This window comes from Odontesthes bonariensis, chromosome 22 (genome assembly GCF_027942865.1).
Source record: "Odontesthes bonariensis isolate fOdoBon6 chromosome 22, fOdoBon6.hap1, whole genome shotgun sequence".
Taxonomy (NCBI): domain Eukaryota; kingdom Metazoa; phylum Chordata; class Actinopteri; order Atheriniformes; family Atherinopsidae; genus Odontesthes; species Odontesthes bonariensis.
The window spans coordinates 32,434,481-32,448,392 of record NC_134527.1 but is presented as its reverse complement, the minus strand read 5'-3'; the positions used below and the strand labels follow the sequence as shown (position 1 = coordinate 32,448,392).

The window sequence follows — 13,912 nt, the reverse complement described above, 5'->3', positions numbered from 1 at the left end:
ATGATGCACGAAGTCTGTGGCGAGGAATTCAGGCCATTACGGACTATAAGCTGACTCCACAGACATGTGACAACACCACATCTATGCTAAATGAAGAGAACAATTTTTTTGCTGGGTTTGAAGCACATAACAGCACACCTGCACAGAAATATCCCATGTCTCCTGGCGACCAGGCACTGATGCTGTCCACAGACAGTGTGAGGCGATCTTTCAGCAAGATCAACGCCCGAAAAGCTCCTGGCCCTGACAACATGCCGGGCCGGGCGTTAAAGGACTGTGCAGGGGAACTAGCAGCTGTCTTCACAGACATTTTCAATATCTCGCTGAGTCAGACCATCGTCCCCACCTGCTTTAAATCCACCACCATCATCCCTGTACCGAAGAAGGCATCACCCTCCTCTCTGAATGACTATCGGCCAGTAGCACTCACCCCCATCGCCATGAAGTGCTTTGAAAGACTAGTCATGCAACACATCAAATCCGTCCTTCCTGCCACTCTGGATCCTTTCCAATTTGCATATCGGCCAAATCGTTCCACCGATGATGCCATCTCAACTGCCCTACACACAGCTCTCACTCATTTAGACAATAAGGACTCTTATGTCAGAATGCTATTTATTGATTTCAGCTCGGCATTTAATACTATCATTCCCCAACAACTTATTCAGAAACTGGACAGTCTAGGGCTCAGTGCCTCAATGTGCAACTGGCTGTTAGACTTTCTGACTGACTGGAAGACCACAGGCAGTACGGGTCGGCAGCAACTCATCCAGTACCATCGTGTTAAACACAGGGGCACCCCAAGGATGCGTGCTGAGCCCCCTTCTATTCACTCTGCTGACACATGACTGCACTCCAACAAACAGCTCCAACTTCTTCTTCAAGTTTGCGGACGATACGACTGTGGTGGGTCTCATTAACAAAAACGACGAGACAAACTACAGGAGTGAGGTGAGCCGCCTGGTCCAGTGGTGTGGACACAACAATCTTTCTCTGAATGTGGAAAAAACAAAGGAGATGGTTGTGGACTTCAGGAAGCTGCCCTCCAGCATGCTCCCCTAACCATCAATGGTACTGCTGTGGAGAGAGTGAGTAGCACCAGGTTCCTGGGTGTAGACATCTCGGAGGACCTGTCCTGGAGTGTGAACACTGCATCACTGGCCAAGAAGGCCCACCAGCGCCCATACTTTCTCCGCAAGCTGAAAAGGGCCAGAGCTCCAACCTCCATCTTGTGCACCTTTTACAAAGGTGCCATCGAGAGCATCATGACCAGCTGCATCACAGTGTGGTACGGCAACTGCACAGCATCCTGTCGCAAGTCCCTCCAGCGCATTGTGAGAGCAGCTGAGAAGATTGTCGGCACCTCATTCCCTTCTCTTCAGGACCTTCATAACACCCGCCTCACTCGAAAGGCCCTCAGCATAGCGGGCGATCTTACACACCCTCTGTATGGCTTCTTCAGCCTGCTGCCATCAGGGAGGAGACTGAGGAGCCTCTGAGCCAGAACCAGCAGACTGAGGGACAGCTTCGTTCACCAGACAGTCAGGAGGATCAACTCCCTCCCTGCTCTGCCTTTCTAACCTCATCCTGTATATATTTGCACATAAACATATTTAACTTATTTTATTTTACTTACTTCTGCCTTCGCCACTTTACTTTACTCTGATGTCAATATCAGAGACCTTGTATATATATATATATCCACATTGTGCTGTCACTCTGATTACCGGTCACCATAGTTTAGTTTATTGTATTAAAGTGTTAACTTAAGTTAAATGCAACCGCTGCACTGAACTATTGAGCTGGAGAGAAACGTCATTTCAAGCCTGTGTATGTCCTGTACGTACAGACCTGACAAATAAAGCTGACTTTGACTTTGACTTTGAAGGTGGGGAAGGTAGGACACGGATGCGGACTTCAAAAATAGAAAACTGGGTTTATTAAGCAAAAACAAAGTGACAAACAAAAGGCCGGATTCAAAAAACCAAACTGTGACAAAATAAAGAACTAAACATGGCATGGATAAATAAATACTTAACTTTTGCAAAACGACATGGAACATGGAACATGGAAGCAAGGCAGGCAGGTCAGGTAACTTGGGTCAGGCATGGAATGGCAACTAGGGTAAGGAAACATGGGTAAGAATCTCACCAAGGAACACAAAGGACTGAGAACTTAAATAGGGAGTGAGAGTGATTTGGGACAAGGTGCAGCTGGAGGGGAATAAACAGGTGAAGTGAGTGAACTAATTAACAGAGTGCAGGGAAACTTAAACATGACTAAAAACTAAACATGAACTGAAACTCAAAAAGGTTACCTAAAACATGAAACTAAAACCATCAGTCCATGGGCGTGACATAATTCAATTAATTAATGATTATTTTTTACGTTTTATGGAATTATTTTATTTGCCTTGTGATTTTATGTAGCTGTAAAGCACTTTGAATCGTGCTCTACAGATAAACTTGCCTTGCCTGATTAGGTAGCCTAGCTTTGACTCCTGTGTCCTTCAGGCCCATCTCTAAGCTCCCTTTCCTTTCTAAGGTCTTGGACAAAATCATTTACTGTTAGTTGAATTTTTTCTTATATGAGCACAACATCCTTGAAGTTTGCCACAGAACTGAGTCAGCACCATTAAGGGTTCTTAATGATGTTCTTTTAGCCATGTTTTTTTGGACTCCTTTTTTATTGATTTTCACAAGCAAAAATCAATACAACAGACAAGAGTACAGCTATTGAACTTACCCTCCCTCCCCCCACCCCTCTACATGGGAGTCAAATAACACCTACAACAAGGCAACAACTGTTCACAAACAGTTACACAGACAATTTTGTTAGATTTTCTTCAGTAACAAGTCTTTAACTCTGGTAATTCCATTGGACCAAGTTTGCATCGTCCTTGGTTTGGCACCATTTGTCCTTGCAGAAGAAAGTTCAAGATAAAGAATGTCCAAGAACATATGCAGCCAGTGTTCCAGCGATAAATTGTGGGGAGGTAGCCAAACCTGTACAATCATTTTCTTGGCCGCGGTCAGACCAGCAAGCCAGAGTTTTCTAGACCTTTCACTCATACACATTTGAGAGTCATCATCCAGAAGGTGTAAAGCAGGGTCCATGGACAGTTTAAAGTCACTTATATCTGACAGAGTCCGTACAACAATTTTCCAAAAATTATAAATCTTAGGGCAGTCCCATATAATATGCATGAAAGTCCCTACTGTGTTTTGGGAGCAAAACATACAGAATGGGTGTGGTGCCTGTCCCATTAAGTGTCTAATTCTGGGCGTAAGGTAGCTCTGTGAGCTATCTTCATATGAATAAATTGGTGATTAGGGTTATGTGAGGCGCCACAAATGTTCCCCCAGCTCGTCTTAATAATAATAATAATAATAATAATAATAATACATAGGTTTTATATAGCGCTTTTCCAAATGCTCAAAGACGCTTTACATAAGGAACAAACAGAAAGCATAGACATAGTCTTCCAACGTATCTCTCTATCCCCAGCTATGGAATGTCCCCACTCCACTGTGTTAGGCTTCGGAGACAGAAAAGAGGCAAGTAAAGGAAGGAGACAACATTCTTGGGAGCCACACCTATCCACCTAACTATAGGATGCTCTGTCAACCCTGGGCCCCAAGTCACATTATGCGTTTTAAGAGCTGACCTAAGTCTAAAGTAAAAGAATAATGAATGCCTAGGAATATCATAACGTGAAACCAATTCATTGAAACTGAGTAGAGAGTTTTTTCCATTTAAATCTTTAAGTACCCATATACCTTTTCCTGTCCATACATTCTGAAAGAAAGGTTTATTACCCAACAATAGGTCATTGTTACGCCAAATAGGTGTTGATTTATGCCACTTTGATGTGACCCCCACTAATTTCTGAACTTTCCTAAAGATCTGAAGCATGTATGTTAGAATAGGGCCATACCTCAATGCGCAGTGTTTAATGGAGAGACCAGAGAAGGCAAGGCAAGGCAATTTTATTTATAGAGCACAATTCATACACAGGGCAATTCAAAGTGCTTCACAGCTACATAAAATCGCAAGAAGGCAATAAAATCATTAAAAAGAAATAAAAAAATAAAATAAAGAAATTAAAAAAAATAATAATAATAATAATAATAATTAAAAACCCATTAAAATAATCATTAAGTAATTAAAAAGTGAAGAGTGCAGATAAAATACTTTCAGGTGTCATATGCACAGCTAAACTGAACTGTTTTCAGCCTGGATTTAAACATTGTCAGAGTTGAGGCCTGTCTCACATCTTCTGGAAGACTGTTCCAGATTTTAGGGGCATAAAACTGAAACGCAGCCTCACCTTGTTTAGTCCTGACTCTGGGCACCAGCAGGAGACCCCTCCCTGAGGCAGGAGACCCCTCCCTGAGGTTCTCGGAGTCCCAGTTGGTTCATATGGCTCTAACATGTCAGAGATGTACTTTGGTGCTTGACCATGAAGAGACTTGTACCCGAGCAGAGCTGTTTTAAAGTCTATTCTCTGAGCGACAGGAAGCCAGTGCAGAGACCTGAGCACTGGACTAATATGGTCGTATTTCCTGGTTCTAGTCTAATTAGTGATGTTTAAAACTGGCAGGTACAATCCCATTTGCTAAACTGCTATTGAGCATCTTGAGCACATATGGTGCTATGGTTGAAAAAACTAAAAACTCAAGAAGACGAGCAAGGATTAGATCATTGGCAGACCCAACAGGCTTCATGTGATCAGTTTGGGACAGACTGATGAGCTCCAACTGCTCAAACACAGCAGAGCATGTGAAAGAGATGGAGGGGCCTAAGAAGGAGGACTAAAGTGGGCCCTGATGCTTGCAACCTTATTAGTGAAGAAGCTCAAGAAGTTGTCACACACCTCAGCCGAGTTCTCCGGGCATTGAGCACAGAATTTACAGTTCTGTGCCACGAGGATTGAGACAGTTAAGGACAATAAGATTAGAAAAAGAGTTCTGTGAGAAACATGCCAGCTGTCCCTCAGTTTCTGGACAGACGCCTGTAAATGGTCCTTCTTCCATTTTCACTCAGCTCTCCTGAGAACAGAGCTGAGCCGTGACAACAGCAGTTTGGCGTTTCCTTCATCTGAACAGATGGTAACAGGGCAGTAGATGGATTGGACTCCAGCAATATGTGGCACTAAAGTGCAACACTGGCTAATAGAGTAGCATGTAACCATTCTCACACCTTAATCTGCCATATGGTCCATTTACTCTGAGCAAGATCAGGATTTATTCAGTGGTCATCATTTTGCATTCAAAACACTGACTCCAGTGAATAAGTCCATATGTTATTTGGACAAAATGTATTGTAATAATTTATTAAGTGAGAAAATGATTGTTCTTCCATACATCTGTATACAAACTTATTTTAAGAGCAAATAAAAGAGGCATCTTGTTTCTTTTTTCGCTCTTTACAGGCCAAGTACATTAATATCATGAGGGGAAACAATCCTACCTTCAGCTGTAGGTGCAGCACCACTCTGAGCTTCTGTCAGACCGTCCGTGTCCACCGACAGAGTTTTATCAGCTGGAATGAAGGCAGAAAAGAAGAGTTACAACTATGGCCTACATGGAAAACCAGGACTGTGGTGGTCAGAGACTTTAAAGACATTATTACACAATAGAAAAAGGGTTTGAGAAAAGGAGCCGGAGATTTGAACAAAGGTTTGTACAAAGGGTGGTGTTAAAGAGTAGTCACGGCTCAGCATTCATTTGGCCCCCAACCCTTCCTCCACTAATGCTCTTCCTCCAAAGGCCATAACAATGTGTCCACAGGTTTCACAGTGTTTCCAGAACAGATCAAATTATAAACTTTTTTTGGTTTATTTCTCACACACTAGCCTTGGAATCAAATGTGGAATCAGTGCTCCTGGAGGGTGTTCATTCAGCATTTTAGACAAAACTGAATTGAACATGAAAAATTTAATGAACTTGCATTGTTTTTAAATCATACCTGCACAAGTCTTAAGTCATGAGTTGAAATAACAATAACTGCCTGTTGGGTCCACTACTTGCCACTTAATGACAATAAAGCTGTCCAATGTTTTACTTCATGCATCTATGTTGTTTTTGAACAGATTGTCTCTAAAGCTGGTAGAAGTCTACCATTAGCCTTGTATTTCAGCCATAGTTCTTGTATACTTGTGTCAACTTTGTTGTTACATTCTAAGAATCTCTCTTCCAATGAGAATCAATGACTTTTTGTTGCTATGGACACATCATAGAATATGATTTGTGACAGAGAAATTTTCCATCAGGTACAGCTCAGTCGGGACGTTTTTCTTACAAAACAAACCCTACTGTAGTATTGGATTTTGCCCTTACTTCATCATGGGCTTTGCAGAGCCCAGCATGGTGGTGATTAGTATCAAGAAATAGAATCTCGACGGAGCATTTCCACCCATACCAGAAACTACATAATTGGTATCGGCCTGAGGGGAAAAAAACATATCCGTCTTCCACTGATCTGGGGCATGTGCTTTGCAGATGTTAGTGGGAGAGGAAATTGGTGGGGCTAACGACCTCGGTGAACAAAACCGTACAGCCGTCGTTTAAGGGGCCAGAAATGCCTCGATAAATTGGAGTTGATTTAAGCCACAGATACACAGCATACAAACATGGAGTGAGATGAAGCTTTCTCTGACTAAATATCGTATGCTGCAGGAACCTGAATAGATAATGTGTACTTCATCCATCCAACCAAGGAAAAAGTGTAAAATAACCAGACTTACTTTTACGTAGTTACTCACTATCTCCTAAACATCATTTACCATAACACTGCAAACATGAAGGAATGGCCGGTAAATAACACAATCCTTTTTTTCCTTTGATCACACCGGGCTCGCTGCTGACATCTGTTTTAGATGTACTGCAGAAGTACGTCCCCAACTATGCGTGGAAACAGCCACCAGTGATCTGTTCCAGAAAGAATGTGAAATGCAATAATGAGCGTTAATAGCTTACTGTGACGTCAACGGACGGATGATTCAGGTAAGTTACATGCACTTACATATCAAAGATGTATTAAACAGACTCCCATTGCCCACAGAGGGAGATAGCTTTATTTAGCTTTTAGCTTTATTAGTCTACCACTACAAACACCAAATGCTGACCCTCCTCTACTACTCTGTACAGAGCCTAAGCCAACCCAGCAAGGTTGCCCACATTAGCATAAGCCCTCTCAGGTCTCACTTTTAAAGCAGAAATTTAGTTGTCAGTTCAAATAAGGACGGATTTTGTTATGTAGTTTGAGACAAATGGATGAAACATATTTGAGAAAGATTAAAACAAATGAAAATGGATATGAATTCAAAGAAATACCCCTTCTGTGGCATTTATTGATCACAGCTATTTCCTATTGACAAAACTATGAGACAAACCCATTACATCTACTGTATTTCAGCAGTGATAAATGTTCTTTAGAACAACAAATTATTGTTTGTGTCCTTAAAATTGGCAAGGAAATGTAATGTTTATCCAACAAGTTCAAAGAAAATGGAATGTTCTGCCATTAATAAACCAAATCTTCTAAAATGTTCTGATTGTAAAAGCAAAAATACATCGTGTTATCGTAAAGGAAAACATTCAAACTATTTTCATATATTCATACCCGCTCCAAACTGCTGGGCAAGACAGCGAGCTGTGAAGAAGACACGCCAATCATGACAACTTAAAGAAATATTCAATCAGAGCAATGAGATTGAGTTCTAAGGTACGAGTAAAAACACCCACAACTTACAGCAACATGCAACACAAACAGATTTGGAGGAAATGGAGCCAGCTGTACCCTTTAGTTTGAATTGCTTTCAGCAGCTTCTGTAAAGGTGGTTCGGCTTTGACTACAGCAGGGGTGTAACTTTTTAACCTGCTAAATAAGCCAGCTCCATCCATTTCACAGATATGTACTCGTATACAGAGTCAAAAACTAGTATTTTAGTACAGCTTAGGCTGATAATGCAGCTGCTGTTTCACTTCCTGTTAGAAACCGTCTCCGCTCTCAGAGTAACTGCTCATATACTTGCCTGTGCAGTACATGAGGATTCCACAAGGACGCACACCTGATCAGTCTGAGCGGAAGCTGCTGCCGGAGTTACAGGATGCAGCAGAAGCGCTCTGATAAACGGTGAGTATGGGTGAACAGAGGAGGTTAGCATTTTGTTGACCTTCAGATCGCCACAGAAAAAGCGACAGCTGCATCATAGATGGTATGTGAGGCCCCTAAATCCAGCATGGTGTGAGAAATTGATGATCCAAAACATTAAACCATCAAAAGTCAGCTTACACACCCCCAACCGGTCAGCTACATGCTGCAGCTTGGTACGCATAAGGTTCATTTCTGAGCAGGTGCACAGCCAAACGAGCGCAGGATACGCGAGGCAGCCACCATGAACACGCAGGTAACAGCAGCTGGATCTGAAGCCTTAGATGGATCTCCGCTGTTAGGATTCGGAACAATGTCAGCAGGCCAGCAAAGGGTTGAGGCGGCGCAGCAACATGGTGGAAATGGAAAAGACACAAGGCTGAAATCTTGTAGAAAGAAATAAAAATGTTCTAAGGACTGCTGGTGGAAATGCACTTTATGTTTGTACTGTTGCTGAAGTCCAGAAGTGATTCACATTGGCAGGCTTACATGGTAAGCCAATCTAAAGTCAGCTAGCTGGTTGTAAAAATAAAAGATGTCTGCAAAGTGAATGGAAGACACAGCTCTTTTAATTGTTATTGGCTACTAGAAGAGGTGCTAGCTCTTTCATATGGACTGTGATACAATCAAGCCATTCTGGATGATATATAATTGGACAATTAAGATCTTGGACAGAAAGACCAATACATCATATCACTGCATTGTTCTTAAGAAACTGAATGTAATGAGTTTTGAAAAGTTCTTAAAAAATGTTCTGATTTTTAACTTATCTGCTCAGTGACTTTGTGGTTCCACTTAGAATCACAGGCTCAGTAAGTCTGGAGCATTTAATTCAATTCATCCATCCATTTTCTATTCCCACTTAATCCAACTAGGGATGGAGGGGGGGCTGGAGCCTATCCCAGCTGTCATTGGGCGAAAGGCGGGGTACACCCTGGACAGGTCGCCAGTCCATCACACAACCATCCATGACTCCTGAGAAGAATTTAGTTTTACCAATCAACCTAACATGCATGTTTTTGGATGGGGGAGGGAGCCAGAGTGCCTGGAGAGAACCCACACATGCTAGGGACATACTACAGAAAGATACCAACTAAGATTTGAACCAGGAACCCTCTTGCTCAAGTCTTTACATTGGCTCCCGGTCAGATACAGAATAGATTTTAAAGTTCTGCTGCTCGTCTACAAATCACGGAACGGTTTAGGTCCAGAATACATGAATGACATGCTAGCAGAGTATAAACCCAGTAGAGCTCTGAGATCTACTGACTCAGGTCAGATAGTGGAGCCCAGAGTTCAAACTAGACCCGGTGAAGCAGCTTTTAGCTGTTATGCTGCACACAACTGGAACAAACTACCAGCAGAACTGAAATCAGCCACAACTGTAAGCACTTTTAAATCCAGGTTAAAAACATTTCTCTTTCGGTGTGCTTATGGTTGAGTTTATATATTTCTTTTTCCCCTCTTCTTTGATTGCTTTAATTTTTATTCTATTTTTTTTTCTCTTTAAATTGCTTGTTTTTATGCTGCTTTATGCTGTTCTTTTAAATGCCTTGTCTTTATGTAAAGCATATTGAGTTGCCTGTGGTATGAAATGCGCTATATAAATAAAGATGCCTTGCCTTGCCTTGCCTTGCCTTGCCTTGCCTTGCCTTGCCTTGCCTTGCTGGGATGGAACGGTGCTAACCACCACACCACCTGCAGCCCTTAATTCAATGAAATTCAATAATACTTTAATAATCCCGAAGAGAAATTGTATCGCTGCAATATAAATTGTTATAGGTACTGTATATTGTTGTTATACATAGAAAACAGAAAATGATAATCAATCGACAAACCTTTTAAAGTTGAAGTGGAGCAGAGATGGTTTGCTTGAAAAATGCAGTGTTGGCAGGTAACACAGATGAACTCACTTGGCAGACAAAATGGGTAGAAAACCACATCTAACAGTCCAACATCTGGTGTGCAGAGACACTCCTTTTCATTGACACATCCATGATTACACCATGTGCTATTAACAAGCACTGCAATCCCTTCTGCTTTATTGTTACCTCTGTCTGGAGTGCTTGTCTGCCTGTAGAATCTGAAAGCTGGGTAAAGAACTGATAAAGAGTTGTTCCTGTAGCCATGTCTTGATGAATCAAAAAATATTGCGCCCCCAAAATTCCTGCATTAGCAGGGCTCCAAACTTGTCCAATTCACCAGCCAATTTGGAAAAGATATAAAGAAAGATGCCCAGAGTTACTGCAGTAGGCTGCCACTTCTGCTGTACCATTCTAAAAACATCCTCAACATAAAACTGCAATGACTTTGAATATTCCGTTATCTACTGTATGTAATATCAAAAGATTCAGAAATTCAATATTGGATGTCCATTATCTTTGAGCCTTTAGACAGCTCTGCATTAAACACATCCATGATTCTGTCATGGAAATCAGCACAAAGTCACAACAAGACTTCCAGGAATCCTCGTCTGTGAGCACAGCTCACCGTGGCATCCACAAACAGGTTAAAGCTCTATCATGCAGAGAAGCCACTGTGAACATGATCCTGTGGTTTCTGTGGTCAGATGGATCAAAATGGTCAATTCCTTTTGAAAGCGTGGACACCGTGTCCTCTGAACTATAGAAAAGAGGGCCTCCAGCCTGTTAGGAGCGCCCAGCTAAAAAGCCTACTTCTTTGATAGTATGGGGTTGCGTTGGCACCTGTGGAATTGGCAACTTCCACATCTGGAAAAATACCATCAATGCTAAAAGGCGCGTACAGGTTTTAGAGCAATATATGCACCAATTTTTAATTGTTTATATTGATCTATATATTTTACTATGCTTCTATTATAATTCTTTTACTTTTTTTCTGTTTTACCTTGAAAGAAGCAATCCAGAATTCAATTGTACCATGTGTATAATGGCAATAAAGTTCATTCATTCCTTTGAGGCCTTTGATATTTCAGCGAGTCAATGCTAAATAGCATTCTGCAGCACACTAGAGTCCAGACCTTTCACCAACTGAAAACATTTGGAGTAGTATGACACACAACAAAGACACAGGACTTTTTAGAATATTATATCTGACAAGAATGTGACAACATTCCTCTCCCAAAGGCCTCCCTCTTTAAAATACATTATCCATAATTGTCATTATTGACGTTTGTCATTTTGAAGAAAACAAGCACCCGGAGGAGCACCACTATGGTGGAGTTCTCTTCAGTGAGTACGAGGATGGAAGGCTCTGACTGGTCTGTGCATATGCACCAAACAGCTGTTCAGACTATGCAGGCCTCTTGGAGTCTCTGGGTAGTCTTGAGATTTAATTGTTCCTTTCCTGGGGGACTTCATTTTGAATTTCCTTTAGGATCAATAAAGTATCTATCTATCTATCTATCTATCTATCTATCTATCTATCTATCTATCTATCTATCTATCTATCTATCTATCTATCTATCTATAACGCCAGAGTAACCTGGAGGGGTGTGACTAGGAGGAACAGCCTCCCTGATCTAAAACAGAGCGATGGATTGTTGTTGAAATCCTTTGTTGATGATGGATTGTCCACAACAATCACCATGTTTGAGATGAAAAATGGTTCAAAAGTGTACCAAATACTAGGCCACCTAAGGCCAAAGTTTGATGATTGATTTTGCAGCTGTACGATCAGACCTACAGCTGCATGCCTTAAGACACTCACATGAAGAGAGGGGCATAGTTGTCAACTGATCACTAGCTGGCGGTGAGTTGGACTGATGAAGAAAGCTGCGTTCTTAGCCCTGGAGCGTAGAGTATCCAGATCCCTTACTATAACTGTGGTTGGCTGTTATAGCACTCCATCAGTTGATTGTGGTGCTCTGCCCTCTTTAGTACAGCTCCTGTCAGACCTAAACTGTAAAGAACTTTAGAGAATAATTGGTCACTTAAACTGGAACTGGTTGCAACCAGTATCTGAGGAGTTTAAAAGCTTCCTGTGATTCCATGAACCCGTTTCAAATTGTTGACAAAACAAGAAACTTGAAAAATCCTTCATTATTGATCTAATTATAACAAATGCTCCCCACAAATATTAATCTGCGACATCAGTGACCACTGTGTTGTTGCGACAGTGAGGAACACAAAAATTCCTAAATCTAAACGTCTCGTTTTAATCAAGCGTAACACAAAGCAGAACAAGGTTTCTTTCACGACTTGTTCGTATTTGAGTGGGACAGAATCCTTCATATACCCGATGTTGAGTCTGCCTTGAAATTCTTTTATGATGGTTTTATTGATTTAGTGATGTGCATGCCCCTGACAAGCGATACAGAGTAATTATTTGACTTTCAATCTGGCTTCAGAAAAAAAACGGAGCACAACCACAGTAGCCCTGAAAGTGATCAATTATATTCTTGAATCTCTGGACAAGAAACAACACTGTGCCGCTCTTTTCATCGACTTTTCCAAAGCTTATGATACTGTGGACCACATATTACTGAAACAAGACACCTGTCAACTTGGACTTGCGGAGTAGGCTGTCAACTGGTTCAGTAACCATCTCACCAACAGATCTCAATGTGTACAGGTTTATCTTCCAAATCCATTGCAGTTACTAAAGGCGTACCTCAGGGCTCAGTCCTCGGTATACTTCTCTCCATCATCTATATAATTGCCATTCATCAAAATGTACCTGATGCCAATTTTCACTTTTATGCAGGCGACACAGTCCTCTATTGCACAGCACCCACACCACACCAGGCTCTCTCCAAGCTTCAACTAGTTGTTAAAGTTCAGAATAATTTTTACAGTTTAAAATGGGTTTTAACTTTGACAAAACTAAACTTATGCCGTTTTCAAATTAAAAAAATCTAAATCTCTAAATCTAAACCTTCCAATAATCACCACCTCTAAGGGCTTGCAGATTGAGTCTGTATCCCAATACAAATACCTGGGTATTTTAATTGATGGCTCTCTCTCTTTTATCCTGCACATTCAGCAACTTGTCAAAAAACTAACAATTGTCTCTTTTGTTTTGTGTATGCTTAAGATGAGGCGATTGTTCCCACACCCTGCCACAAAGTGATTGACCAGTTCCCTGTACTCAGTGTCTGGTCCATCACTGATACACCCAACAGCTGCAGGGTCGTCACAGTATTTCTGGAGATGACAGGACTCTGAGGTGTACAGAGTGAAGAGCAACAGTGAGATTACCGTGCCCTGTGATGCTCCTGTGCTGGTGACCACCTTCTCAGACACACAACCCTTCAGTCTCACAAACTGTGCTCCGTTTGTCAGGTAGTCACATGATCCTCAGATATAACAAGGAACCTCTTTCCACAGGCTAACAATGACAAAAATGTATTTTTCTTCTGCTTCCCACCTTTCATTTGGCCATTTAGGAGGGGTGGCCCGATGCAACTGGTAGCACGAGGTTGCTAATGAATGTCAACAGAGGAGGGGCTGCTTGTGGGTCCTGATTGACGCACCAACGCACCAGCAGAGCATTCTGGGATTGGTAGTATTAGCGGTGCATGCGCTGTCTACCGGCAGCCAGCTCTAGTAGACATTTGGTATTATCTTTGACACTGAGTTTAACATCTATGCTTTAGGGCCGTGGTCGCCAACCCGTCAATCGCGAAAATAATAGAGAAATAATTACACAAATACATTATGGCTGATGTTCAGTTTTGCAAGCTCCTCTCTTTCCTCTCCATCTTATCTGATCCAGTCAGTCCAATTCAAAACACTACGTATATTTCCCTGCTGCAGCTTGAAGCGGCGTGTCTTTA

The 13,912-nt window shown here is 41.7% G+C and overlaps 1 protein-coding gene across 1 annotated transcript in view; it reads right to left on the bottom strand.

Moving 5' to 3' along the window:
- Positions 1–13,912, bottom strand: part of ror2 (receptor tyrosine kinase-like orphan receptor 2) — a 71,888-nt gene that overhangs the window by 32,109 nt on the left and 25,867 nt on the right. The window contains exon 2 of the mRNA XM_075455821.1: positions 5,473–5,544. Within this exon, the coding sequence (XP_075311936.1) occupies positions 5,473–5,544 (72 nt within the window). The remainder of the gene's footprint in view (positions 1–5,472; positions 5,545–13,912) is intronic.